The sequence below is a fragment of the Zeus faber genome (genome assembly GCF_960531495.2).
Source record: "Zeus faber genome assembly, chromosome: 4".
NCBI classification, from domain to species: Eukaryota; Metazoa; Chordata; class Actinopteri; order Zeiformes; family Zeidae; genus Zeus; species Zeus faber.
Genome location: NC_137191.1, coordinates 32,226,039 through 32,252,749, shown reverse-complemented (window position 1 = coordinate 32,252,749; position 26,711 = coordinate 32,226,039). Strand labels below are relative to the sequence as shown.

The 26,711-nt window shown below is 43.3% G+C and overlaps 1 protein-coding gene across 1 annotated transcript; it reads left to right on the top strand.

Annotated features, from left to right (window-relative positions):
* Window positions 1-1,002: 1,002 nt before the first annotated feature.
* Window positions 1,003-11,462, top strand: LOC307229556 (E3 ubiquitin-protein ligase TRIM39-like; the record flags this gene model as incomplete). The annotated part of the gene is made up of 11 exons (XM_079999556.1): window positions 1,003-1,076; window positions 2,319-2,834; window positions 3,753-3,933; window positions 4,069-4,164; window positions 6,257-6,346; window positions 7,549-7,692; window positions 7,975-8,122; window positions 8,760-8,804; window positions 8,924-8,950; window positions 9,058-9,233; window positions 11,094-11,462. The coding sequence occupies exons 2-11, from the start codon at window positions 2,326-2,328 to the stop codon at window positions 11,460-11,462; spliced, it is 1,785 nt and encodes a 594-aa protein (XP_079855682.1). The 5' UTR covers window positions 1,003-1,076; window positions 2,319-2,325.
* Window positions 11,463-26,711: the final 15,249 nt, after the last annotated feature.

Genomic DNA, 26,711 nt, shown 5'->3' with positions numbered 1-26,711 from the left:
GTTTGAAATGTTTGGAGGGCCCGCACATGCACAGATACACCAGGTGCAAGGAAGCCCCGTTGCCAGCAGTGTGACCCTAGCATCAGTGTATTTTTTTTTTCTCCTCCAGCGCTGCACTGCGAATCCCTTGCGGTTTCTGTGTTCTGGCTTTACTGTGTTTATATTTCAGATCTATTGTTTTCGTTAGTTTCTACTTGTATGATATGAACGTTTTAAACCAAGGCAGGTTCAACCTTGGATCAGGATTATGTGTTCTGAACGCATCCTCAGTGGTCCAGTACAAACAAGTCATTATTGGTGGAATTGGCGTAGGAAGAAATTGATGGACACATATACAGTGTGGGCAGGGCCTACGCTTCCTTTTGGCGACATAGAAGACCACCTAGGACACCATCCCGAGGGGGACGTGGTCACTCTCTTACACTCCCCTCCAAATCGTGTTCCATGTGCCCTTTTACTTTGAGCACCTGCCCCTCTCAAGATGTCTGCACAGGCCTTCCCAGTAATCCTGAAAAGGCCCAGAAATTTTTTTAAATGGGCGTTAACATGACATTTTTTGAGTTTTTCTCTGAAAAAGTCAGATTTTTCCTTCCTTTTTACGTCACACCTGGAATGCAGGCAACCGGGTTTTGACTCACGCACCAGGCAGGAGAGATGGGAGGGATTCTCCTCTCATCTACTCTCTCCATCTACAATGATCTCCATTCAGCACCATTTACAGCATATAATTAGCTGGGCAGAGAGAGAGAGAGAGAGAGAGAGAGAGAGAGAGAGAGAGAGAGGGAGAGAGAGACCTGAGCAGCAGCAGCAACACCTGTCTAGCAGGTTGGGTCAGACAAGCTTGTGGGGAGGGAGGGAGTCGACCAGTGTAAAGGCCTGTTGAGTTCTCTCATGAAACAGTGGAGAAGGCGTGGGGGAATTTGAAGAGAAAAGCCAGCACGGCAGGAAGGGAACAGTGCAAAAGGACGGAGCAGCCAGATAAGTGAGGAAAAATAATGGGTTCCCAATGACCACAACATTTCTCAGCCCTTGACCAGAGAAGGAGCGGTTGTGGAAATCTCAAACGGCAGACACAGGTATGACACCTCAGCACATCTTATGAAACAATGTTTGAAAAAAAAGGATTAAAAAGGCATTTCAGTGTGTGCACACATAAGTGTATCTACCTGATCTACCTTATGTACCTAACTTATCGTCGTAATGAGCTGGGAGCCATCCAAAACTGGCACTTGGCCATTGTCATTATGGTTATGTAAGAGTCCTGCTTCTTCCTTTCTGAAGCCAATTCAATATATTTTTGTTTAATTATATGTTTTCCATAAGAAAACCACAAAAGACGTGCATCATGTGTACATCAATATGAATTGATCTCTCAAGAAAGGCCATGTTTCAAATCACGAGTCTCTCTCACGGTTGATTCCTCCTTTATCTCAGGTATTATCACCATGTTAAGACTTTGTCATTCCGCATACCTCACACACATGATCGTGTGATAAATTACTGAAGTAATAGGTTGCCGGGCAGTGGACAAGAACTCTTCACGAAAATGTCACCCAACGAGTTCCCCAACAGACGACGAAGACGACGAATGACGTCAGTGCATGTACCTCAAATGTGTCTATTTTAGGTGTGTTCCTCACATAATCCCCATTCAGAGTTGGTGCAGAACGGTTCTGAATGTCCCCAACCGAGCCTGGGTTTCCTGCTTTTGCAATATGACTGCTTTCGTAGGCTGAGACACACATGCAATGTTTGTGTGTGTGTGTGTGTGTGTTTGTGTGTGTGTGTGTGTGTGTGTGTGTGTGTGTGTGTGTGTGTGTGTGTGTGTGTGTGTGTGTGTGTGTGTGTGTGTGTGTGTGTGTGTGTGTGTGTGTGTGTGTGTGTGTGTCTGTGTGTCTGTGTGTGCGTGTGTTAGTGCGTGCGCGCATGCACCACGCAAAGGAAACCATACGCAGCATATGTTTTCCACCAGGGCACGGATACGGGAACAGGATGATGAACCATTGAGAAACAAGAACCTTAAAAGGGTTCTTGGTTGTTTTTTCCACAGAAGTGACGCCAACTTGTTGACTGTTGATAGCTTTGATAGATCATTTTGGCATGCAATAAAACTCCTAATTGTACCATTGTATTTAGAGAGCCGATCGGTGTGACTGACAATTACAGTGTTGAAAGACAGAAAAATCCCCCAATCGCAGACTAAAATGTGAACTCCAACTCCAGGATGCCCAGGCCATTAAATCACAGCACATATTATTTATTTCTTTCCCTCTGTCATTTTCCCTCCTTCTCTGTCCTGTCTCCGATTGTCGCTCCAGTCTAATCATGGCTGTGGCGACTGCGTTCCTCACCGAAGATCAGTTCACCTGCTCCATCTGCCTGGATGTCTTCACCAACCCGGTGTCCACGCCCTGTGGCCATAGCTTCTGCCTAGCCTGCATCTCATCCTACTGGGATGGCAGCTCCAAGTCGTGCCTGTGCCCCTTATGCAAGGAGTCCTTTCGCAGGCGGCCCGAGCTGCACATCAACCGCACCCTGAAGGAGATCACGGAGCAGTTCAAGCTCATGGCGGAGCCTGGTGGCGGGGTAGATGCAGATGCGGGGAGCCCTCGTCGCAGGAGCACGGCGGTGGGCGAGGACAGCGCGGGAGAGGACAGCGTCCACCGGTCCAATGTGCACCCCCATCGCTGCTCGCGGCCAGGGGAGATGCCAGGGAGCGTTCTGGCCGAGATGAAGATGCGGCTGCAGGGGGCCCGGAGCCTGGAACATCGCGATGACAGCCACCTGTCCCACACACACCTGGACCACCCTCTGCCCTACTCCCCCCCACGCAGGTAAACAAGGAGAGGAAGTGAATGCAGGGGGCATGAAAGTGGATGCTTGTATACAGATAAACATGATAAAAATTGGTGGCACTGAAGGAAATCTTAAAGGGATGCTAAAGGGATTTTAGCTTCATGTCAATCATAATCAGATTTATGCGAGAAGTTCAATACCAGTTTTATCCCTGTGTGTCCAGTACAGAGGATTAACTAGCCTAGCTCCTGTGGAATTTGGGAAAAACAATTTCCAGCATCTGAAAAGCTGAGTTATTTAAACAATGCGGCTGTGTAAACAATCTTAGTTGTGTAAATAGCGCAACAGACTGTAATGTGCTGCTTCAAGTGAGTTGGGTGCTGCCAGGCACATACTGCAACACTCCAGAATGTTATCATCAACAACTCCACTGACTGTACTGGCAACCCTGCAGCACCAAAGCAGTGAATTTCACACGCAGCTTATAATCACTGCAACCGGCAGATGGATAAATGGTGATTCTTCAAAATATCTCAAAATGTAGCTGCATAAGATCTCATTTTTATGTTTCTCGACTGTCTTTGCAGAAAGCATTATGCAGAGACTAGACAAAAGTGTCTTCAGTTCATTGACGATCCCTCAAGTTTTTTTAATGCACAAAATATTGAATATTGCATGACCCAGTATACATACAAAGATTTCCATGAGTGTAGTAGCATTCATAATTTTTATCCCATCTGAATCTTGTTCTTTGGTACAATCAAAATACATGGTTTTAGAAGCATGCAGGAAGGCATGACTGACATGGCGTCAACAATCAATTACACTCATATGTTCATGTTACTCCTCTCTTCTCAGCATGACTTATCAGCACCTGACCCGACGTTGTTTTGTTTCAGGCTCTTTCTCAAGAAAAAAAGCAAGAAGAATTAAAAACACAACTGTGTCTTCTCAAGGTACACTCTGAGCGGCCCAGCTGATTCGACCCCTAACGTGCCTCTGTGCCCGAACCACCTAAGGGGCCTGGAGTTCTTCTGTCGCAATGACCAGACTTGTGTCTGTGCTTCCTGTCTGGAGACAGCCGAGCACCAGGGCCACAGCACCATCCCTGCAAAAAGAGAGTGGCAGATCAAGAAGGTACGTTTGCTGCTGGAGGGGTTCGCAAGTCTGCCAATGTACCGATCCCAACGACTGTGTGCAGACCCGGCTGCACACAGTCGTTGTGCACACAGCTGCACAGCACCTGGCTATTAATGGTTCCCCCTGTTGCAGTCCCAGATTGGTATTAAAGAGGTGGAGTTAAGAGACCTCATCAAGGAGAGGCAGCAAAAAGTGGAGGAGATCCAACAAACGCTGCAGGACATCCAGGTATTACTGTGCTTTTCTTTGTCTACAATTGTCTCGTCTACAACATGGTCTATGACTCCGTTCAGATCTGGCATTAAAATCTACCTCAGGTCATTAGATCCCTACCAGACAGCTATAAATGCCGGTGTTAAAGGATAAGTTTGCCATTTTTCAACGCAGGATTTATTAAAGGACAACTTTGTATTTTCAGTACAACATATTGTAGCTTGATGAACGGCAGTGCTCTTAAGCTATTTTCTCAATCCTGTAGCAATTGAAAAGATTCTGGTGCCACAATCCCGATGATCAGATGTTTGGGTTAAAAAGGCTTGAGTTTTCCTTTAAAATGTTGGTTGCCATCATTTGTAACTGATCACAGCACACCCTCGCTGAATGCTGCACTGTTGAGAAACTTACCACTCTGCTGCAGCTCCTCAATGTGCTTAAATGCATTCCAATGCGGCAAACGATCAAGCCTTAAAAAATGTTGCAGTAGGTTGCCAGTAGGAAGCGAGACAACTTCTTGTTTCTGGTCTCTCATGTTAGCGAAGATGTAGTCTGCACTATAGTATAGAAAAGAGCTGATTTGCCAAAGCTGCAAAAGAGTCGATAAAACCCCACAAAAAAACAAGATAAAATACATGGTTTGCAACCATTATTGGCTATGGTGAGAGCTTCCCATTTTTGAAGAGGAGATGTAACGTATTTTTTTTTAGTATCTAAACATTTGCCCAGCTGGACTGCACATAAGTGTGAGAAGCCACAGCAGGTAAGTTTCTCAATAGTAAAGCGTTCAGCGAGGTTGTGCTATGAACATTTATAAATAATGGGAACCAAAGTTTTCAATAAGGCCTGGGACGAAAAACGCTTTTAGGATCCAATCACCAAAACATTCAGAGGTGGTCAGGGACGTCTGCAGCCTCATGGCGAGCTTAGGCACTGCTCACCTTCTTCCTCTGCACGCAAAAATGCAAATATTATAGACTTTTTACAGCCAGATTAAAAAAATTTCAAAATCCGCCTATTACCAAAAACCTAAAACAAGAATTTGAGGATTTGTGACAAGACAGAGACATAAATATCTATGCCTTCATTTCTAGTAGGATAGACTACTGCAATGATCTTCTGTCATGTGTCTTCAGAACAGCTCTTAGTAAACTGCAGCTCGTTCAGAACACTGCTGCTGAATTCTCACACAAACCAAGAAAGCTGAACACATACACATCTCAGGTCTAGATTTTAAGAGATTGCTTAGGACTAAAATACACCTCTTTGCTCTTACAATATGAACCATACAGCCCTTTTTGGTCATTTGGGACTTAGGCAAACTGTACTTAGGGTATGCACAAACACAAGAAGAAGAGAGGCAGCATTTAGTTATTATTCTGTGACATTGATGCTAGACAGATCTCAAACTTCCCCCAATGATTTCTACTTTTAAATCCAGACTCAAAACATTTATACAGGTACTCCTCACTTAACGACCTACCTGTTTAACGACCTAACTGAGCATGCACGGCGTCTCATCGTCAAGCGTCTCATCGCGCATCACCCTTTATACACTATATACACTATATATACTATATATACTATATACACTATATACACTATATACTATACAGTTCATACCTTATACACTATATATACTATATATGCTAGATACACTGTATACATCTCATCTCATCACCATCCTCAGTTCCAGTCTCGTTCCCGCAGTCTGCCAGTATTCACTACACTAGCGTTCGCAATCGCCATCGCAATCGTGAAATAACATAGGTCCTCGCTTATCGACCAATTTGACCCGGTTGTAGGAACGGAACTCGTCGTTAAGTGAGGAGTACCTGTACTTGCGACTGCCTTTCAGCGAATAGTCAGCCTGGTTTAAAATGCACTTTGTCCTTTAATCAGATTTTATTATGTCTTCCATTTGTTGCTTTTCTTTTAATTTTCATGCTTTTATTCTCCTTCTTTGTATGTATATAATGAGTTTCAAATGTTATGTAAAGCACTTAAAATTGCTGTTGTGTATTAAATGCACAATAAAAATAACGTGCCTGGCCTTCCGGGAATAATAAGCTGTGCTAAAAGGATTCCTTTGTGAAATGGTTGGCAGGCTTGCGCAGCATCAGAGACAGAGGGCAGCGTTCAAGCCTTTTCCATGTTGGTCTCCAGTGTGGAACGTTGCCAAGCAGAAGTCTTGGAGGTAAGTTGGTAGAAGATAAAAGGTACAATATCTAGTTTTCAGAGATTACAGAGTATGTCAACAGTTCATTTGTATTAAGGCACATACCTGACTAAAATAACTGCAGAAATTAATATGTTACCAGTTATTTAGATATATATATATATATATATATATATATATATATATATATATATAGGTATCAGTATATAGTGAATGATATATTGACTTAAAGTATTCAAAAGGTTAAAAAACCTGAATCTTATAATAATAATAATAATCTTTTGGCTACTTCTACACTATTATAAGAGACTAGAAACCATTGGGGGTGTGTGACACTTTTGCTGGGGGGGAGGGCAAATATTTTTTAACTGACGTCAGTACACAGTCCAGCTATTGAGCAGCGTGTACGCATAAACATACAGTAACAGAAGACAATAGTGCTTAGCTTGATATAAAGCCAAACAACACAGCACATAAAATCTGTTTCTGACAACGTTGTACTATATCACACACGGCTTATGTAGGGTATTTGTCTTACATATGAGCGCACACAGCTGAAGTGCACTGGCAACCCTGAAGTTAAAGTCTGTTAAAAGTTAATTATCAACTTGTTTATATTATAATGTTAAGCTTTCATTTTTCATTAACCCTTTTTAATACATTTAATGTACACATGAACTTATTTTGTTAAATTGAAAACTATGAAATATGCACACTCCCTCATATCCACCTTAAAGCGCGAACACCGTTAGAAAACGCTCAGCAACAGTGTTGCCTGTTGTTACAGTAGGCTTGTGAAATATACTGTATATATTAAATAACCTGTCCTTACTTAGTGTAGAAGTGAAAGCCTTTTGTTGCGTCCCTCACATAACTCAAAACTCGCATCTAACGTCACGTGCCATATCACATGAGTGCTCAAAAATTAATTTATTACAAAATCAAACACAATAGAATTAAGATTTATTTCGTAAAACCATTATATTTTATTGCATTACTGCTTCCACGCAAATTCTGCCTATTCCAGAAACATGAAGTTGCACCGCATTCTACCGACAGCATACTGTAGCCAACTTGCTGGGTTGGAAAAAATTGTCCTTTAAATATTAACCACAGCAGCCAGATGTTTCGGATTCTAAGGGGTAATCTATCATCTCAACACATTGTTTAATGAGTGATCGTTAAAATGGTTGAGGCAGCTGAATTCTCCCTGTCACCAGGTGATAGAGATGGCCCGTCGGTCCGCAGAGCACAGAGCCCAGGGTCTGGTTGCAGAGCTTGAGACGGAAATCGCTGAGCTGAAGAAAAGGACCACAACGCTGAGCCAGCTAGCTCAGACCAATGACTACATACTATTTCTCAAAGTAGGGATGGGCCATAGCAGAAGGACAGCTCGATATGTTTTCACTGCCACCACGGCAATATCATTTTGTCTTATTAATTTTTCTCGTTTGCAACATTCATCGGTACTCAAAAGGTAGTATTTCTTCATTAAATAGTTTACAAGAGACTTTCTAGAACCATTTAAAACCATAGGAAGCAAGTTATGTGGATTCTTCCGCCTCTGCTTTTCTCGTGAGGATGCCCCCCACCCCTGATTCTTAGATAAACCTGCTCTTTTCCAACTCTGTTCCCTCCCGCCGCAGACTTATCCAGTCATTTCCAGTGCTCCTCTGGCCAAGGACTGGTCTGAAGCACGGCTGACGTCGGAGCGGACTTCAGGGGCGGTGCTCTGGACTGTAACTCAGATGATGGAACGATTCGAGGAGGATCTGCGGAGACTGCCGCAGATCTGTAAGTCACTGTTCAGAACTCGGGTACAACCTAGGTGATAGAACTTCAAGGCCTTTCTCTGAACTGCAGTTAGACTGATTACACAGTCACTGCCCTGCATTTTTTGGACAATTTAACAGATTATGCACCAAAAGTTTGAAATGTCGAGCCCTGGTCAAAAAGTGATGTGAAGTTTGTTGATCCATGCTGGCATGTCTCATTACCATTAGAAAAAACATTTTATTGTACTAATACTGTGGCCTGTAGCAGCATAGCTTCGTCAAATTCAGCTTGAAATAGTCTGGTTAATATGAGGATTCATTTACCCTCAAATGAAATCAATCATGTAGACCACTTTCGCCTCAAAATTGCAAAAATATCATCTATCATTGCACTAACTACCAAAAATGTTCGTGAGACAGTGAGATATACTGTAGTCATTGAAAATATGCGGAGTCAACCATGGCCGTCTAGCAGTGGATGTCTACTAAACTTTCACTTTTGAACCAAATTTAGCAAAATTAGCCTAGACCTATAGAGGTCTTTTCAACCTCTTGGTTAGAGTTCTCCACCAGTGGGAAATGGCGAACACCATCAAGATAGATAACCACGTATGATTTCGTAGAACAGTAAAATATATTTTTGTCTTTGCCAATAGGTCAGCGATCTCCTGTGGAGAAAACCGTATACAGGTCCAACCCAGGTAAGATGCTGATTTGCAAATATTTCTGTCTGTCATACTTTACTCCACATACTTTACTGTGGATAACAATGTGTGGAAACAACTAAACCAAGCAACTAACCACTATTTTTTCTCCGCAGAGTTAAAGAGGGTGCAAGAGTATGCAGGTATATCATTTCTTGACAATTGAGCCTTGCATGCAGCCAAGGCTGATACAGACTATGTCCCTGCACTCAGAGCGATCCAACTGTCACTATCACTCTATCTCCATCAGAGGACATCACATTGGATCCCAACACAGCCCACCCACGTCTCATCATCTCAGTCGATGGCAAGCAGGTGTGCTGTGGGGACCGTCACCAGCAGGTGGAAGAGACCCCCGAACGCTTCAATCGGGTTGTGTGCGTCCTGGCACGTCAAAGCTTCAGCTCTGGGCGACACTATTGGGAGGTAGGTGGGAGCCCTGTGAATTACTGTCCCAATAACTGGCAGGCTGTCCTTTAAAGAGTCGTCTTTACTCCCACAACACATAACATAAAGAAACCCAAAAATGCAACTTGCTGAGAGATTGCAAAATGACGGATAGGGAGTGAGTGTGTCTCTGCCTTAGATAGACACACGATGATATCAGAGTGCCTCTTTTGAGGCATTCTGACATCATCGATCTGGGTGAAGACAAGTGTGCCATGCAGAAAAGTTTTAACCACTAGATGGAAGAACAAGATAGAATTTCTGCCTGTTTTTCAGTTTTTTCAATCAAGTAGTAATGTAATTAGTAGTAGTAAGTAATCATTTTCTCTTTATAGGTGGCATCCCAACATGTAAACAGGTCAAACACCAATATATGTATAAACCAAATACAGTGGTACCTTGACTTACGACTGCATCTACTTACGACTAATCCAAGATACAAGTAATAATTGTCGCGAAAATTTGTATTGACTTGCGACCAACTGCTCCAAGATACGAGCATGGAAATTTTCAGTTGGCATGTCGGCGGTCAGTCAGCAGTCAGTCACAGCGGGCGACCTACATGGTGTGAGCACGTCGTTCTTGGCTTATCGATATTTTTTTCATATTTACTGTGTTTGTGCTGTGTATTTTGTTTATTTTCACCCTTCATGATGAGTCCTAAGTAGAAGGATGATGGGAAAAAGAAAAAGGCAATGATTCCCATTGAAACTAAGAAGGAAATCATAGAAAAATATGAGCGTGGACATGGGAGAAATTGCTTCGACATACGACTGTTTTAACATACGAACGTTCTTATAGAACGAATTACAGTCGTAAGTCGAGGTACCACTGTATCCATATATTGTATTTATTTTTTAATTTGTAAGATGAATTGCATTACATTACTTAGAGGATTATTGGAAATTGTATTAAAAGGTGCAGTGTGTAGAATTTAGTGGCATCTAGAGGTGAGGTGTAGATCGCAATATCGAATATGATATTTCTGCCAAGTCTGTTCCATAAATTCTACACTGCACCTTTAAGCCGAGAGTGAAAAGTACATTTTTAACATACAAAAATGGAGTAGCTTCTCCCATCTATCGGAAAAATCAGAAAAGGATCTATGCTGCATCTCATTAACCAAACTTTTCTCAAATTCCTACAAAAGAGCCGATGAAAAACCGCCATGGGATGCATGAAACTTCATGTAGGTCATCGACTTTTTTGTGTATAGTTTCGGGTGTGCCAGATGACAAAGATTGTTTGTTCCTAAGCGGGATGTGCATGCTGTTGGGTCTGTGTATATACCTGTATATTATCATTAATCACTTAGATATAGCCTCACCGTTTATCAAAGGCAGAAACGTAGCCCTCTGCTGCTGCTTCTCACTAAATGCAGTCCAATGGGGCGGACGTTGAAGCTTGATGGCTGGTACACGATTCTTCCATCCATGTTAGGAATCTAAAATCTCAACGCAGTATGAACGCGGAAATGCGGTCCAATCCCTGATGGATTGGATCCCATGCCCAATCTTGGCGGAGAAAAAAAAAGGGAGGAGAGGAGGAGACTTTTTTTGTCTCTTTCGTGTTTGTACAGCACTAGTGACTGCTATTGATGTCGTGTGTGAATTGTGAATGAATTATCTTGGAATTTTGTTTGAAAGAAAGTTGTTTTTCCAATAACTTCACTACAATTATTGAGTAGTCATACAATATTTGCATATACGATATGTACTGTAAACACGCTTACAGTTAAGTCTATTTAGCGCAGATGTTGAATGATACACTGAAGTGTGTGCATACTCCCTAAGAATATAAAAGCTAAGCAACCATCTTTCCTTCTCTCTCCTCATCCAGGTGGAAGTCGGGGGAAAGACGGATTGGGACCTTGGCATAGTCAGTCGCTCCATCAACCGGAAGGGAAAGATCACGGTGAGCCCTGCTCACGGTTACTGGTTCCTTAGCCTGCGAGATCAGACGGACTACGCCTTCCGCACGGATCCCTCCACCGCCCTGACCCTCGGCTTCAGGCCCTCGCGGATCGGAGTCTTTGTTGACTGCGACAAAGGACAGGTGTCGTTCTACGATGTTGCCACAAAGGCGCTCATCTTCACGTTCACAGATGGTTTTCGTGACACCATTCACCCATTCTTTAGTCCGTGTACCAATAAATCAGGGAGGAATGAAGCTCCACTTATTATTTACCCTGTTGCCATAAGAGAATAATAATAATAATAAATATAGCTGCAGGCAGCAATACACAGGGTCCAGTTTAGTCATTTACATTTAGTCATTTCGCAGACGCTTTTATCCAAAGCGACTTACAAGGGAGAATAACATTCAAGCTACATTGCGACAGAGACATTTGTGTAACAATAAATACTGCTAGGTAGTGCTAAGTAATTGTAAGTTAGGAGAGGAGGTACTGAAGAGCTGGGTCTTCAAGTGCTTCTTAAAGACAGAGAGGGCGGTCCCTGCTTGGGTCATTTTTGGCAGCTCGTTCCACCAATGTGGAACTAAAAATGAGAATAACCTGGATTGCCGTGGTTGTACGGCCGGCAGAGCCAGGCGATGCTAATTTGATGAGCGCAGCATCCGGGGGTAAACGTGCTTTTACAAGAGCATTTAAGTAGGTGGGAGCATTCCCAGCAATCACTCTGTAGGCCAGCATAAGAGACTTGAACTTGATGCGGGCGGCTACAGGTAACCAGTGGAGCTCGATGAGCAGCGGAGTGACATGTGCCCTCTTTGGCTGGTTGAACACCAGTCGCGCAGCCGCATTCTGTATCATCTGAAGTGGCTTCACCGCACAGGCCGGCAAGCCTGTTAAGAGAGCGTTGCAGTAGTCGAGACGGGACATCACCAAGGTTTGTACCAGCAGTTGAGTGGCATATTGGGTCAGGTACGGTCTGACTTTTCGGATGTTGAATAGTGCGAAGCGGCAGGACCGGGAGACGGCGGCAACATGGTCCGAGAATGTCAGTTGATCATCAATAATGACACCTAGATTCCTTCAGCCTTGGTAGGAACAAGAGATAGAGAGTCGATTTTAATATCAATGTTGTTATAAATACCTTGTTTGGCCGGGTAGACCAGCAGTTCCGTCTTCGCCAGGTTTAGTTGAAGATGATAATCCTTCATCCATGTGGATATGTCAGCGAGACAATCCGAGATCCACGTCGAGACAGTGGGGTCGTCGGGCGGGAAGGACAGATAGAGTTGAGTATCATCCGCATAGCAGTTTAAGTGGACACAAGGAATTTGCACGTTAAAGTCATGGTCCTTACACAACTGACCAAAACTCATTACTCACAACATTACATTTACATTTACATTTAGTCATTTAGCAGACGCTTTTATCCAAAGTGACTTACAACGGAGAATAACATTCAAGCTACATTGCGACAGAGATTAGTGTAACAACAACATTGGTGTAACAATAAATACTGCAAGGTGGTGCTAAGTAATTGTAGGTTAGGACAGGAGGTACTCACTGAAGAGCTGGGTCTTCAAGTGCTTCTTAAAGACAGAGAGGGAGGTCCCCGCTCTGGTCATTTTTGGCAGCTCGTTCCACCAACGTGGAACTACAAATGAGAATAGCCTGGATTGCCGTGGCTGTATGGCCGGCAGAGCCAGGCGACGCTCATTTGACGAGCGCAGCATCCGGGGGGCAACATGTGCTCTTACAAGAGCATTTAAGTAGGCGGGAGCATTCCCAGCAATCACTCTGTAGGCCAGCATAAGAGACTTGAACTTGATGCGGGCGGCTACAGGTAACCAGTGGAGCTCGATGAGCAGCGGAGTGACATGTGCCCTCTTTGGCTGGTTGAACACCAGTCGCGCCGCCGCATTCTGTATCATCTGAAGTGGCTTCACCGCACAGGCCGGCAAGCCTTTTAAGAGGGCGTTGCATTATCAGCTTAGCCCTTTGTTCATGAACAGGTGTTTACCCAACAGCCCCAATACCCCCAAACCTACTCCCGAGTGGGGTCCAGGGTCATCTTACATCCTGAATTAAACCATTTGCGTTAAGGTTTCTGGAAATTGGGTTGTAAAAATGAATCATTAATGTAATTTGTAAAAAAAAAAAAAAATTTAATAAATGATATGTTGAATAGTGTACATTATTTGCTAAGCGACTGAGGCCCACTACAAAGAACTTTGTCTTTGATGTAATTTAAAATGTTCATTTTGTTTGTTTTTTATATTGTCATATTTTAAAAATGAATTTCCTGGATACCAAAGTAGGATTTATCATATACAGTTAAGGCCTACTAAAGATTTTCTTTTCATACTATGTCAATCAATAATCAATAATTATATTAATCTATAATGTTGTACTTCAACTGTATAGGCAGAAAGATAAATTATAGTAAAAAGGGAATGTCCGCATATATTTTACTGTACTGTAAAATTTGACTTTTCTAAAAATTCAATTTTCAGTCGCCTCTTTTCTTTCTGGAATATTGAACTTAGTGAGACAGACATTATTTAAAAAGTATAATTAATTATATTAAAATCAATGAAAAAACATGTATTTACAAAACATTTATCTGTTCGTCTTAGGTTCATATTCTTTTTAGGTTTTTATATTTTTCTCAAATTTTTGTCATTTTTGTCTTTTGTTTTGCGGTCTTATTTTTAATTTATTGACAAGAAATGACTAACTAGCTCATTAACTTTTTTTTTTATTGAATGACCAACATAACCCTTTATTGTTCCTATTGAAGTGTCTGGAATGTGTGGCGTCCCAAGAAAGTACCCAATGTATAATATAATTACTAACAGACGGTGCCAGGGGTCTCAAGAGAGAGAGCACATTGCCAGGGGTCCCGGTGATAAGGGAGGTGGAATGTGACATGTGACCTATGTAGAGGAATCAGATGGGCAACGTTGTCTCTGGACAAGCATAAAGAGACACTCCGAGTTCCATTCAGCAGAGAATACTTCCGGCTCTCTTCTCTCCCAGACCGTACATGGCAAGTCTGGTCTGATGCTGTTCTTTTGTAATAAACCTATTATTTTAATCAAGTCAGCGTCAGCGGTCACTCCTTCTTCATCAACACATCAAAATCATCAAGAAACTTCACTATGTAAAGAAATGTGCACATCAATAAAAACCTGGAATGGACTCACAAATATGAGGCACTTGATGGCCTGTAATTGACTGCCAATATGACCGAGGAAAGAACAAACAAATTCAGTAAAGTTCGTGTAGTACTTACCTAGATTTATTACAACAGGTACAGCAATGGTGCACTCTGGTTTCAATACCATGGTATGAGCCATGAGAGGCGGTTCTGGCATACCTTAATAGCCCACACAAGTGAAAAATGATAGGAAGGACGGCACACAGAATGAGTGAAAAAGTACAGAGCTGTACAATATCTAAACCGAAAGTTACAGAGTTACAGACTTCGAGAGAGAGAGAGAGAGAGAGAGAGAGAGATCCATAACTCAAACTTGATAAAACAAAATCTAATCTATTTGGTTAACTACAATTTTAATTTACCAGCAGCACATTTCTAAATGCGAAAACAGCATTCAAAACAAAACCGACAAAAAATTTCAATACAAAAACTAAAATACAATGAATGCAGACCTTATCAAAAGAATAAATAAATACTTTGTCAAACAAATTTTTGTTCAATCGCATCTTACAAAATCTTGCATAAACAACAACTTGAACTGTTTTAATACTCATATTGTACAGGGGAGTTATCGACATAAGGCCACATTCAGCTTCAACTAGTGGTAACTTTCTCTTCTTTCTTCCTAACATTTTTTTTCCTAATTCTATGCTAGTGCTTGATATACAAAAAAAGAAATTAAATTTAAAAAAAAGAATGATTCAAGAAAAATTCTAAATAACAGTTAAACCTTTTACTTAGCTATAGTTGTATCAATTATCAGCTGCCCCTCTTGGTATTTAATCTTTTATTTTTATATTTATTAGGGCTGTCGTCTGATTAAGAAATGTGTGGCACAATTCGCTGTGATTAATCGCGAGTAATCTCTTTTAAAAATATATATATTTTTTCTTCTTCTAGAGACTGAAGCTTGTAATACAGAAATGGATATTTAAATGTAAAAGCACAGAATATCATCATTCAAATACTATTGTTTAAGTTCAAGTTCAAGAGATTATTTGTCACATACATCTACATACGGTCATACATATATGCAGTTAAATGTCATGACACCCGTTGATTACGCACAATAAGCTCTAAAAATACAAAAAATACTAAAATGTCCGTAATTGACACAAGGTGCTCGTGCAGGTGGCCGCAAGGGGTGGTGCCACAATCGTGATTCTGGGTTCTATAATTATATAATATAATTAATTGTCTGTGTTGTATCAAATATACATTTAAATCCTCCTAAATTAAACTTACCTTAACTTACCTCCAGTACTTTAAGAGCATCTTTTTAACTTTGAACACAGATTTTCTCATGTGAACTACAGACTTCCAATAAAACAATCAAGGCCATTAAAATTGACTGTCAGCTTGAAAGGCATATTTCTTATATACATAACTGAAAAAAAACCCTGCCCTTTGTGAAAGTGCCAGTTGAATTTAGAAGGTAATAATTTATTAAATGGATAAATGATAAATAAGGTATTAAGCTATTAATATGTTTTCATCAAACGTTTTAGAATATGTCCATTGCAGGTTTTTCTTCATTTAATAATCAAACCACAAATTACCGATTAAAATAATAACTGACAAAAGAGTTAATGATAGAGTGGCCCAGTTATGCACGGTGCTCCTTTTGTTTCATTCAATAATTAAATTGAGTAAAATAAAATACAATTAAAATTAAAACAAAATGTTTTTGTGTTTAAGATAACATTTTGGATGATAGCCGATTTTTCCGATTTCCAATGAACACAGCATCACTTAGTTTTCCGAGCTCCTTTGAATACAGCAGATCACTCCCTGCTTGGAGCGTGCGTGAGCGAGCGAGAGAGAGAGAGAGACGGATCAAATCTCTTGGATGGATAAAGTAATAACAATAAAAAATGAAATACGTAAAAAACAATAAAAAACTGATGCTTAGGCCCACAAGGGGGGCAACTTCAGTCTGCAAAACGCTGGGGAAAACCCTGGCGTTAATTGCGTACATTTTTTGAAGGCGTTAAATATTTAAAATTAATTACTAAAGAAACGCGTTAATTTTGACAGCACTAATTTTCATCCAATTTTATTCCTATTTGTATTTATATCTTAATCTTAACTTTTATTTAATCTTTCGATCTGTATGCCCAGCACAGTAATTGGAGTTTGCAGAAAAGCGTTTCATTATATGTTGTACTTGTGATAATGTGTATATGATAATAAATAAATATACCAATGTAAAATATCTATGTATCTATAATATAATGTAATATGTTTAAATATATCAATGTAAATAAATGTTTGAATCTTGAAGGATTCTTGGTCTACGTTCCATTCTTCTTTTCTGCCAGACGTGAACAATGAGAGTCCCAATAGGATATTTTTGCAGTGGCTGGCATCTACGACTCTCTGAATGGGGTGGTCGTTACGATCTATGTTGAGGACAGACGGTGCTGGCCCCATCGTGCTGTGGTTTGCAATGGCGGCGATTTTAACGCTTGTGACTATGTGGCTGGTTTTACAATGGTTTTACAGGTTCACAGTATCTTGCTATATTGGCTGTGTCAGGTTAAAAATCTAATTGAGGATTACTTTGGGTGTTTTCTGTAAGCTGTGGCGGAAAGACATGCAGTTCCCTTTGAGGCGGGGTTAATCACACACACACAGGGGAATTGACATCAAGCCACACTTAAGCTACATAGTGGAAGCTTCCTTCTTCCTTCTCACCCTGCTCTAGCTCTCCACGCCGACACTCCCTAATCTCCTTCCCTCACTCAGCTCACAGCAATGCGAACCAACACAGAAATATTTCAAACAATTTTTATTGCTCTAGTTCACAAACTTCTGTTTACCCTTAGCGCTGTCACCACAACCATCTATTTTACTTAAACTATAATTCATAATAATAGAAGTAACAATTCTATCTTTTAACACTATCGTCCTTTATAATTGTTGGCCTCTCCTCACCAGATTTGTATCCCAATCCTTTTCTGCTAATGTGCCCTCTTCAATTTATTAATGTCTTCTTTAATTCAATCCACAGTTGTTTTATTGATAACCATTTATCTTGTCATCAATTATGAATTACAAATTTTGCAATCTGACCGAATTTCGGTTTGTACAGAAGGTACGCGATCCTCAAGACATACACAGTCAGCAGCTCCTGACAGTCCAGTGTTTCTAAAACCAATTTTTATGAAAAGGCTCTGCTCACCGATTTTTCCTACTTTTGTCATTGGCTGACCAGACCATACACATATGTGTGTCCGAGGATGGCGGCACCTGGCTACCTTGCCCGATGACGGCCTGTGATTTACTGCCAATAAGACTGAGGAAAGGACAAACAAAGTCAGTAAAGTTTGTACAGTACTTACGTAGATTCATTACAATAGTTACAGCAATGGTGCACTCTGGTCTCGATGCCATGGTATTAGCCATGAGAGCTGGTTCTGTCTTACCTTTAAAGCCCATACAAGTGGAAAATTACAGGAGGACGACACACAGAATGAGTGAAATGTACAGAGTTGTACAATATCAAAACCGAAATTTACAGAGTTCCAGACTTCAAGAGAGAGAGAGAGATAGAGAGAGAGAGGGAGAGGGAGAGCGGAAGAGGGGGAGAGAGAGAGGGAGAGGGAGAGAGGGGGGAGAGAGAGAGGGAGAGAGGGGGGGGGGGGGCAGTTGGACCGAAGCTCGTAAAATAGACTTCACCCTCCATAAGGTTGTTCTTTCTGAGGAGGCACAGGTCCTTTAATGTGTGCAGCAGACTATTGCTGAATATGGTAGGGAAACCTGCCTATATAGTGTAAATTTAGATCTGCATGGCTATTATTTACGTTCCAATTGTCAAGAAGGGAACCTAATTGCGGCAGCAAACTGCTTGGGCCTCGGGCCTCCAAACATGTGATCAGCTACCATTGAACCAAAGAAGGGAGAATAGGAGCTCTGTTTGTGGTGACCAATACAGAAAAAGATTCCTTAGAGGCTACTCCTGAAAGAGGAGAGCCAGGTATATAAGTGTGTGACATTGTTGGAAAAATCAGCATTTCTGCAGAGCTGCTCGGCCTTCATACTAATTGTTTGAAGTTTTAATAGCCGGGAACCCCTAGTCAGCGCAGAAGGCGTATGGAGTGTTGGGGATGCAATGAGGAAGGTCAACCCAGAAGAATATTCTTTGATTACCAGATCTATTGTCAACACCCATAGTTGAGGCGGAAGAAGAGATTTGGGAAACCGTGAGACAGAACCCCCCTGCCCAACAGACCCTGGTCTGGTGGAGTGCTGTTCGGGGTAAGATTAATGTGTGAGTGTAATGATGATGATGATGATGATGATGATGTGGACCACAAAATCCTGTCAGCAAAACAGGCCATGGGAGTGGTGGCGGCCGCCCTCAGGGAGCGACTGCACTCCTGGCAGCAGATCGAGATCCTCAACGGCTTCACCATCGCAGGCAACCGTGGGCTCCCGTCGCTGGCCTCGACCCCAGCTTCATGGCCGGCAGGGCGATGCCTCAGCACTTCATCATGTCCAACGACATGGACGGGGACATGATGCTGCACGGGACTCTGAACTCGTAAGAGTTCCACTGAGTCTGTCGGCCATTCTTTGGGGCTTAGCAAGCAACCCCCTAGAAACACCAAGGGCCTTCTGGGGAAAAGCAAAAATCTGCAATCTTGAGAATTAGGATCCATTTCTACATTCCTGAGTTTTGTGGCCTCCCTACTGGTCAAGCGACAACTGCCTTTGATTGAATGAGTATTCTGTTTTTATAAATGTGTAACATGAAAACTGATCAAATGGTTTTTTTTTTAAGCTAATATGAGTGGTATAAAAATTTCAGGATGGATGAGAAACACGGCGGGGCAGGAGTGTGATGGGCAAGATGGCAGCCGCCCGCCACATTCCTACCCACATAGCTCGCACCCCACCCGTCCTGCAAATCCCAGGGCTACTGGGAGAGAGACAAAGAGGCTAAGCACAACCAGATAAACGCTGAAGTGCAGCAGGCCAGGCAGTGGCCACACGGACCCCCCCCAAACCCGACCGTGCCCCAGCAGGCCCACCCCCCCACCTGGAGGCACCCGAACCACAGTGACTAGCCACAGGCGCAGAACGGCCCACCATGCGCCTCTGCCATGCTCCAGCCACGTGCCCCCTTCAGGCCCATGACTAGCCCCCGGCCATCGCACATGCGGACCACAGAATGGAGGGCAGCAGACGGCCCCTACCACCCACAGCCCAGCCCCCTAGCAATGAGCGCCCTGCGAACTGAGAGCGCCAAAGAACAGGTACCCAGGCAGCCCGGTGCAATGACAGGAGTCCACCCCCCACTGAAGGAGACCACATGGGGAGCCCGCGTCGAGCAACCCCGGCCAGGCTCAGATCCCCGCCCGGGTCACAGGAACAGACTGAATGTCTAACCTGCCCCGGCACTGCCCCACCACCCCGCCCACGGGGCGGGCGACCCCAGCTGCGTGCTGACCCGCTGATCATGGGGCCAAGACCCGAATCCACAACCGACAACACCCAGCCTGGATCCAACCCCAAACCCACAACCATGCCTCAAACCAACACACAGACGCCAGCCACAGGCACCCCGAAGGGGCACTGCCCCCCATCCCCAGAGACCAGCCAGCTCAACCCAGGGACAAGAGCAGGCGCCACCACCCGACACCCCAAACACACCCGTGGGGCCTTGGGACCCCCATGGCCACAGCACCTGCAGACATCCTGACAGCCACAGGACACCTACCCAACCACAGAGCCCAGGTGAGACCCGATGGACCACCACATTCTATTAAAATAAGATGTTTTAATATCAGCACAGTTTTGATGAATTCTCTTTGTGAGGGAAAAATCTAGCAGCCACAAAAATAAAATGAAAATAACCAATCAAAAATAAAACACATTTATTTTTAAAGGGGTTTTATTTCTATATACTGTACAAATATGCTGTTTTTTACATAAATTATACAAACAATATCAGAAAATCTGCAGCAGCAGAAGGTTTTATTATATTTTTATATGTGAACGAGTTGTGTCCTCCTTCCTATTGCTTCACACAGTTGGCATTTCATACAAACGGAGCTACCTAATTAGACACAAGGAAACGATCAGACTAGTTAGTAGCAGTCAATCCAAATTCCTACAATTGAAATGCTTTTGTTTCTATTTTGGCCTGCAGGGACTATAACTGTCAGTAACAGTGTTACGGTACGTACCATTGAAAACACTCCTTTAAAGTTCCCACAGACTACACGACTTTCAACATCCTGATGTCGCTTGTCTTGTGGACAAAGGGGTGTTCAAGCTGCATGATGCATCCTAGGTGGGGATGTTCATACTAAATGATCCTACACTCGGTGAGCGGCGAGTGCTGCAGGGGACAGCCACTGTCTCATGAAAATACACATGAGACTTGACAAGACTTTGGTCTTTTTGAGGGGAGTGACCCTCATGTGTTGGGGTAGCACATCTGGTGCAGGATGTTGATGACCCTTGTGATGGCCCTTTGGAGCTGTCAAGAGGTGACACTCAACCCATTAGAGACTTCACAGAAAGACTGGACAGGTGTGAGTCTGAGTGTGAGTGTGAGTGTGAGTGTCTATTACCTTAAATAAAACTCTGGGGTTGGAATGGTTTGCAACAATCAGGTTAGAGAAGAAAGCTGCTCTTGCTTCTTTCACTGCCCTTTGATAATTGTGCATAGCGTCTTTCTAGATCTCATAAAATGTGTTTAAACCACTCTTCTTCCAGTTCCATTCCTTTCTCCTAGAGTCTCTCTCAAGTCTCTCTTGGTGGATTCATTTAGCCAGGGCCGCAATGTTTTATTTGACTTTTTGTTGTGTATGGGGCGACACAGTCCAGGGCAGTCAGACACGTGTCATTAAAATGGGAGCCTAGCTTCTGGATAAAAGGCAGTTAAAGGCAAAGCAGCAGCACTGAATAGCTCAGAAAAGCTGCTTAGTGACAGAATTCAAAACACAGCAGCGGACAGGATTGTGATAAAAAATTGGGATAAGACCACACTAAATAAAACCGCTTTGTGATCGTACAAAGATATCCTTTGTCTCAATGTTTTCATTCATTCATTCATTTTAGTCAACGGGGTGGCCCTTAGAATGTGTCAGTTCTCGTACTGCTTGAGTGAGGTCAAAAGAGTCAAGAACCTCCATAAAATCTGAAATAAATGTCTGGCTTGGGCAGCAGACAAATGTTATTATATGTTATTGTTATTTTGTTATATGACGTATGATAAAATCACCTAAAATCACACTTTTGTCATAATTTGACATCAAATAAGATAACAACTCAGCAAATTTTTAGTTAAATGCATTGTTTGGTCTAGGCGGTCTGTAAATTATTAAAATGATCACCGGGTCCTTTAACACAAACCCAAGATGTTCAAATGATGTAAAACAGATAGATAGATAACAGCAATCCCCCCTCCCCTGCCTGAGAGCCTGGGTTGGTGGAGAAAGTAAACAGGGGGGGTTGCTTCAATTAGAGGACCGCAATCTACCTGACTTAAACAAGTCTTTGTGATGGGTAAAAAAAATACAAATTATCAAAAGTAATAAAATCACGACATCAAAAGAATTCATTATTTAGAGATCTGATGTTTAAAAGACCAGCGTTTACAGGTCTACAGATAGCAGCAGCAGCAGAAGTGTGAGTCCAATGTTTATGGAAAGTAGATGGGATCCTTCATGGTTAAGATGGAGGCAACCGTCCTTAAAATGACCCTGTCCATTGTAGAAGGTGGTGAAGTTGTCCACGTAGGGGATGCCTCTGTTGCAGCAGTAGCCCTTCAGCCAGATGTGTAGCTGTCCCAATTGGCTAAACTTTACATCGCCAAAACGCAGGGAGGGCAGTGTGCCTGACACAATGCACTGTTCGTATTTAAAACACTGTTTATGAGGCCAACAAAATCTTCTTTAAGTTTCTCTGATTGCTGTGTTTTAAGGTTGTTGGTGCCCACATGCACCACAACAGCAGACACTGATAGGTGATGGTTCGACCCATGCACGGGTGGCAGAGGTGCGTCACCTGTTGATCTGGACATGATGGACCATGGATGACCCATGGTTGTTTTCTGCAGTCGCCTCGAAGGATGTCCCAGCGTGCGCACCAACAGAGGAGCGAGGCAGAGGTCCTGCATTGTGAAAAGAAGGCTGGCAGCTGTGGAGGGCAGGGTGCCTCCCTTGGCGATCGACGGAACGCTGGAAAGACCGCACAGGCATGGAACTGGAGGAGAAGGTGGAGGAGAAGGCTGCTCGCAGTGGAGATGCGGCTGGTGGCGGTGGAGACAAGGCTGGCAGCAGTAGAGAGTGTCTCGGTGCCCACAATGCCACGGTGGACTGTGAAGTAAGGATATCACAGTGCGAACAATCCGAAATCCATAATTCAAAATCAGGAAAAGTTATCAGGTAAATCTGATAAAGCCTATTTTACGAGCTTCGGTCATCTCTCTCTCTCTCTCTCTCTCTCTCTCTCTCTCTCTCTGTCTCTCTCTCTCTCTCTCTCTCTCGGCCCTTCTGAATTTTTCCACTTGACTCCGTGTGCTGCCCTTCCAGTGGTTTTCCACTGGGGGGGAGAGGGGCAGTAAATTACAGGCCGTCATAAAGTTGGGAAGCGATTCAATGAAGTTTCACACTGACGTGACAGAAGTGATCCCTTGCTCATTCTCACCCCGAAAATAATCATGGAGCTGGATCATACAATTTTTCCTGGGTACAACCAACATTTGCAGGCGTGCACTTTTGGTTTAGATATGAACATAGAGAAAAGTCAGCAGGTTTTGGCCATATGCACAACACATCTGAGCCGGTGAAGCTGCACGTTGATGCTACAGGAGGTGTCATCCAAAAAGTTCTGGACAATGCAAAATGGTATCTTATTAATCACTAACCATACCAGAAAATGATAAGAACAACCCCCCTTTACCTGTGATGGAGATGTTGTCAAGTTAGCACAATGTGCCACAAATCACATTCTGGCCCTCACAGTTCTCAAAAGGTGAAGGAACCTTCCTGGATCAGGAAGTGGACAGTGATAGCTAGGCCTTTCAAAGTGTATTCCTTGTGTTCATTAAGGACATAAAATAATACCTGAAATGTGCTGATTCCCTGCTGAGGGGTGAATGCTAGAGGGGGATGAGAAATTAAATAGTGATCCACCTGTGTGCAGCACACTAATGTTCAATCGATATGGGTTTTTCAATGGCCGATGCCGATATTCAGAGAGCAGTGTGGCCGATGGCTGATATATAATGCCAGTGTCATATTTTTTGCGGGGGGTCAATTTAATAAAAATATGCCAAATGCCGAACTTAAATGAACATTTATTTAACACTAATGTTATTGTCTGAATTGTCTCTGTTTGCCCAAGTAGATCTACACACTGTCTGCGGTGCAAAAAAAAAGTATTAACAACACAGGTAATCAAAAAACATATGAATGAAAAATAAATAATTAATAATTCTAAACTAGAAAATTAAAAAATAAACCTTGTCATATTAAAGGTGAAATAAGCAACCTTTCAACTTTACCCCCTTAGGTTTTTATATTATTATTGTATTATTGTTTGCAACGCTGTCACAAAGACAACCAGCTTGCTTAATGTTTACATCAGAGTGTAACTCCGTGAGGTTATGCACTGCAAGAAAACTTGTTCTTGTATAAATTATCAAACCGACAATGGATCATTTGTTTGTTTCTGGCTGCTAGCATTAGTTAGCGTAGCTAGCATTAGCAACATGGCTAACACTACTGCTAGCAGCCTGACTACTCTTCAAAGCAAGAAACAACCATAAGAATCCCAATTTTTACGAGAAACCCGATCTCAGTGCTATGATTATAGCAGAGTCAAACATCGGGTAGTGCTAAGTATACAGGTTGTGTAACTTACTGATCCTGTAAAAGAGTGCCAGCTGAGAGTCGGTTAGGAAGTCCCGGAAGCTCTTGAGGTGTCTTGGAATGAGTGGCGTCCAAAGAAAGTACCGATTGTATAAGATAAATTATTAACAGACGGTGCCAGTGGTCTCAAGAGAGAGAGAGAGCCCATTGTCAGGGGTCCCAGTGAAAAGGGAGGTGAAAATGTGAACGGTGACCTATGTAGGGGAATCAGATGGTCAACGTTGTCTCTGGTTAAGCATAAAAGAATTGCTTGAGTTTCATTTGACAGAGAATCCATCCGGCTCGGTTCTCTCCTAGATGTCCATGGCAAGTCTAGTCTGATGCTGTTCTTTTGTAATAAATCTATTATTTTACTCAAGTCAGCGTCAGCGGTCACTCCTCCTTCATCAACACATCAAATTCAATAATAAACTACAAAGTGGCGACACAAACTAGGATCTGTTGGGCCTCACCTGCCGATGCTGCCCGCTCCAGCGAAATACCACTTTAAAAACCTCAGGGTGTGTTTCCTCACAAAATTGAGCTGTGTGTGGTTCTTGAAGCGGTAGTGTTTTGTGCAGATAGGCTGCACTGACAAGAGCAGATTGTGCGGAGATGGAGATGATGTGTTGATGTGTGAAGTGAGTTTACGTCTAAATTGGGGTTTATTAAGTTGTAAAAGACGTAAATACTACCACTTCAAAAACCACACACACCTCAATTTTGTGAGGTAACACTCACCCTTCGAGTGGTAATTTGCTGGAGCAGGCAGCATCGGCAGGTGAGGCCCAGCAGATCCTAGTTCGTGACACCACTTTTTAGTTTCTTGATGAATTTGATGTGTTGAAGAAGAAGGAGTGACCGCTGACGCTGACTTGAGTAAAATAATAGATTTATTACAAAAGAACAGCATCAGACCAGACTTTGCCTAGGAAGTCCAGGAGAGAACCAAGCCGAAAGGATTCGCTGTCGAATGCAACTCGCGCGGGTCTTTTATACTGGCCCAAAGACAACATTTACCATTTAGTTCCCCTACATAGGTCACAGGTCACATTTCACTTCCCTTCTCACCAGGACCCCTGGTGATGTGCTTTCTCTCTCGGAACCCCTGAAACCGTCTCTTAGTAATTATCTTATACGATGGGGCTGTTTGGGACGTCACACATTCCAAGACACCTCAGCAGAAAAAGGAGGTGCGTGTAACATGTTTGGTAATCCATGTTGTACATTTATTTCCAGTAACACAGCGCCGAAGGGGGATTTAATTTCAGCCATAAATAAGTTGAAATACATAAGGAATGAAATACATGCCAATGCGGGAAGAGACACCCACACCGGGTATTGGTTAGAAAACGGCCTAGGCCAATGGGGAGCTATGCTTACGAAAATAGCAATAGCAGCAGGAATCGGGCTTGTCATAGTTGAAAGAAGGATCCCCAGAAGAAGAAGAAGAAGAAGAAACAGACTTTATTTATCACGCAACACACCACACTACAACACATGCTTGCACACACACGCACATGCTTTGATGGTGGCCGGTGAAATGGATTCTCTGCTTTTGACTCATCCTGGCTTGTCCTTCCTCCGGGGGCACAGCCAGGAGCAGTGGGCAGCGTACGTGGACGCGCCCGGGGACCAGGTGATAAATGTCCATTGCTGGTCAAACAATGATGGTTGCATGTTTTTGGTGGGGGTCCTTACTGACGTGAGGTGGAGGAAACCCCATGTGAGCACGGGGAGAACATGCAAACTCCACACAGAAAGGCTCTTATTTGGGAGATAACCGCCGGAGCACGGTGCCAACAGCGCCCCAGGCGGGAATCGAACCCAGGACCTTCTTGCTGTGAGGCAGCAGTGCAATGCACAGCTGGCCCCCTCCAGGTCACGGGGCAGGGCCAGGGCGGATCCCTCCTGGCGATTCCAGTGAGGGTCCTGGGGGCGGATGCAACGGACCCCCAGAGGTCCATTTTCGGGGCACCGGGATGGGCTGGGGACCTGGCGAGTCCCGTGTGGGTCCTGGGGGTGGACTCAGAGCTGATCCTCCGGCTGGCTCCGGGTTGGTGGTGGCGGGACAGCTGGGCGTCACGGCCTGCTTGCGCCACTTCTCGTTCCGGTGGTGCTCGTGCCTCCCGGAGATACCGGTGGTGCAGTGGTGGCGCCTCCTGGTGACGAGGACATGCTCCAGCTGGCAGCGGAGGAAGTTGCTCTCATCTTCTAGCTCTGGTGAGGCGTTCCTGCAGCCAGAGGATCAGCACCTGGGCGCCTTTTTTCCGGCACCCTTCGCCTCCCGAATCCTGCCGAATAAACCACTTGTTGGAGTCTCCACCCACATGCACAGGTTTAGGGAGGGAAACAGAGTCTTTCTGGCAGTGGTGCGCCGGCAATGCGAGTCTTTTTTATAATAATCGTACCAAAAAGGCTGGCAAAACCGGAACATAAAATAAAAGGAATGATCA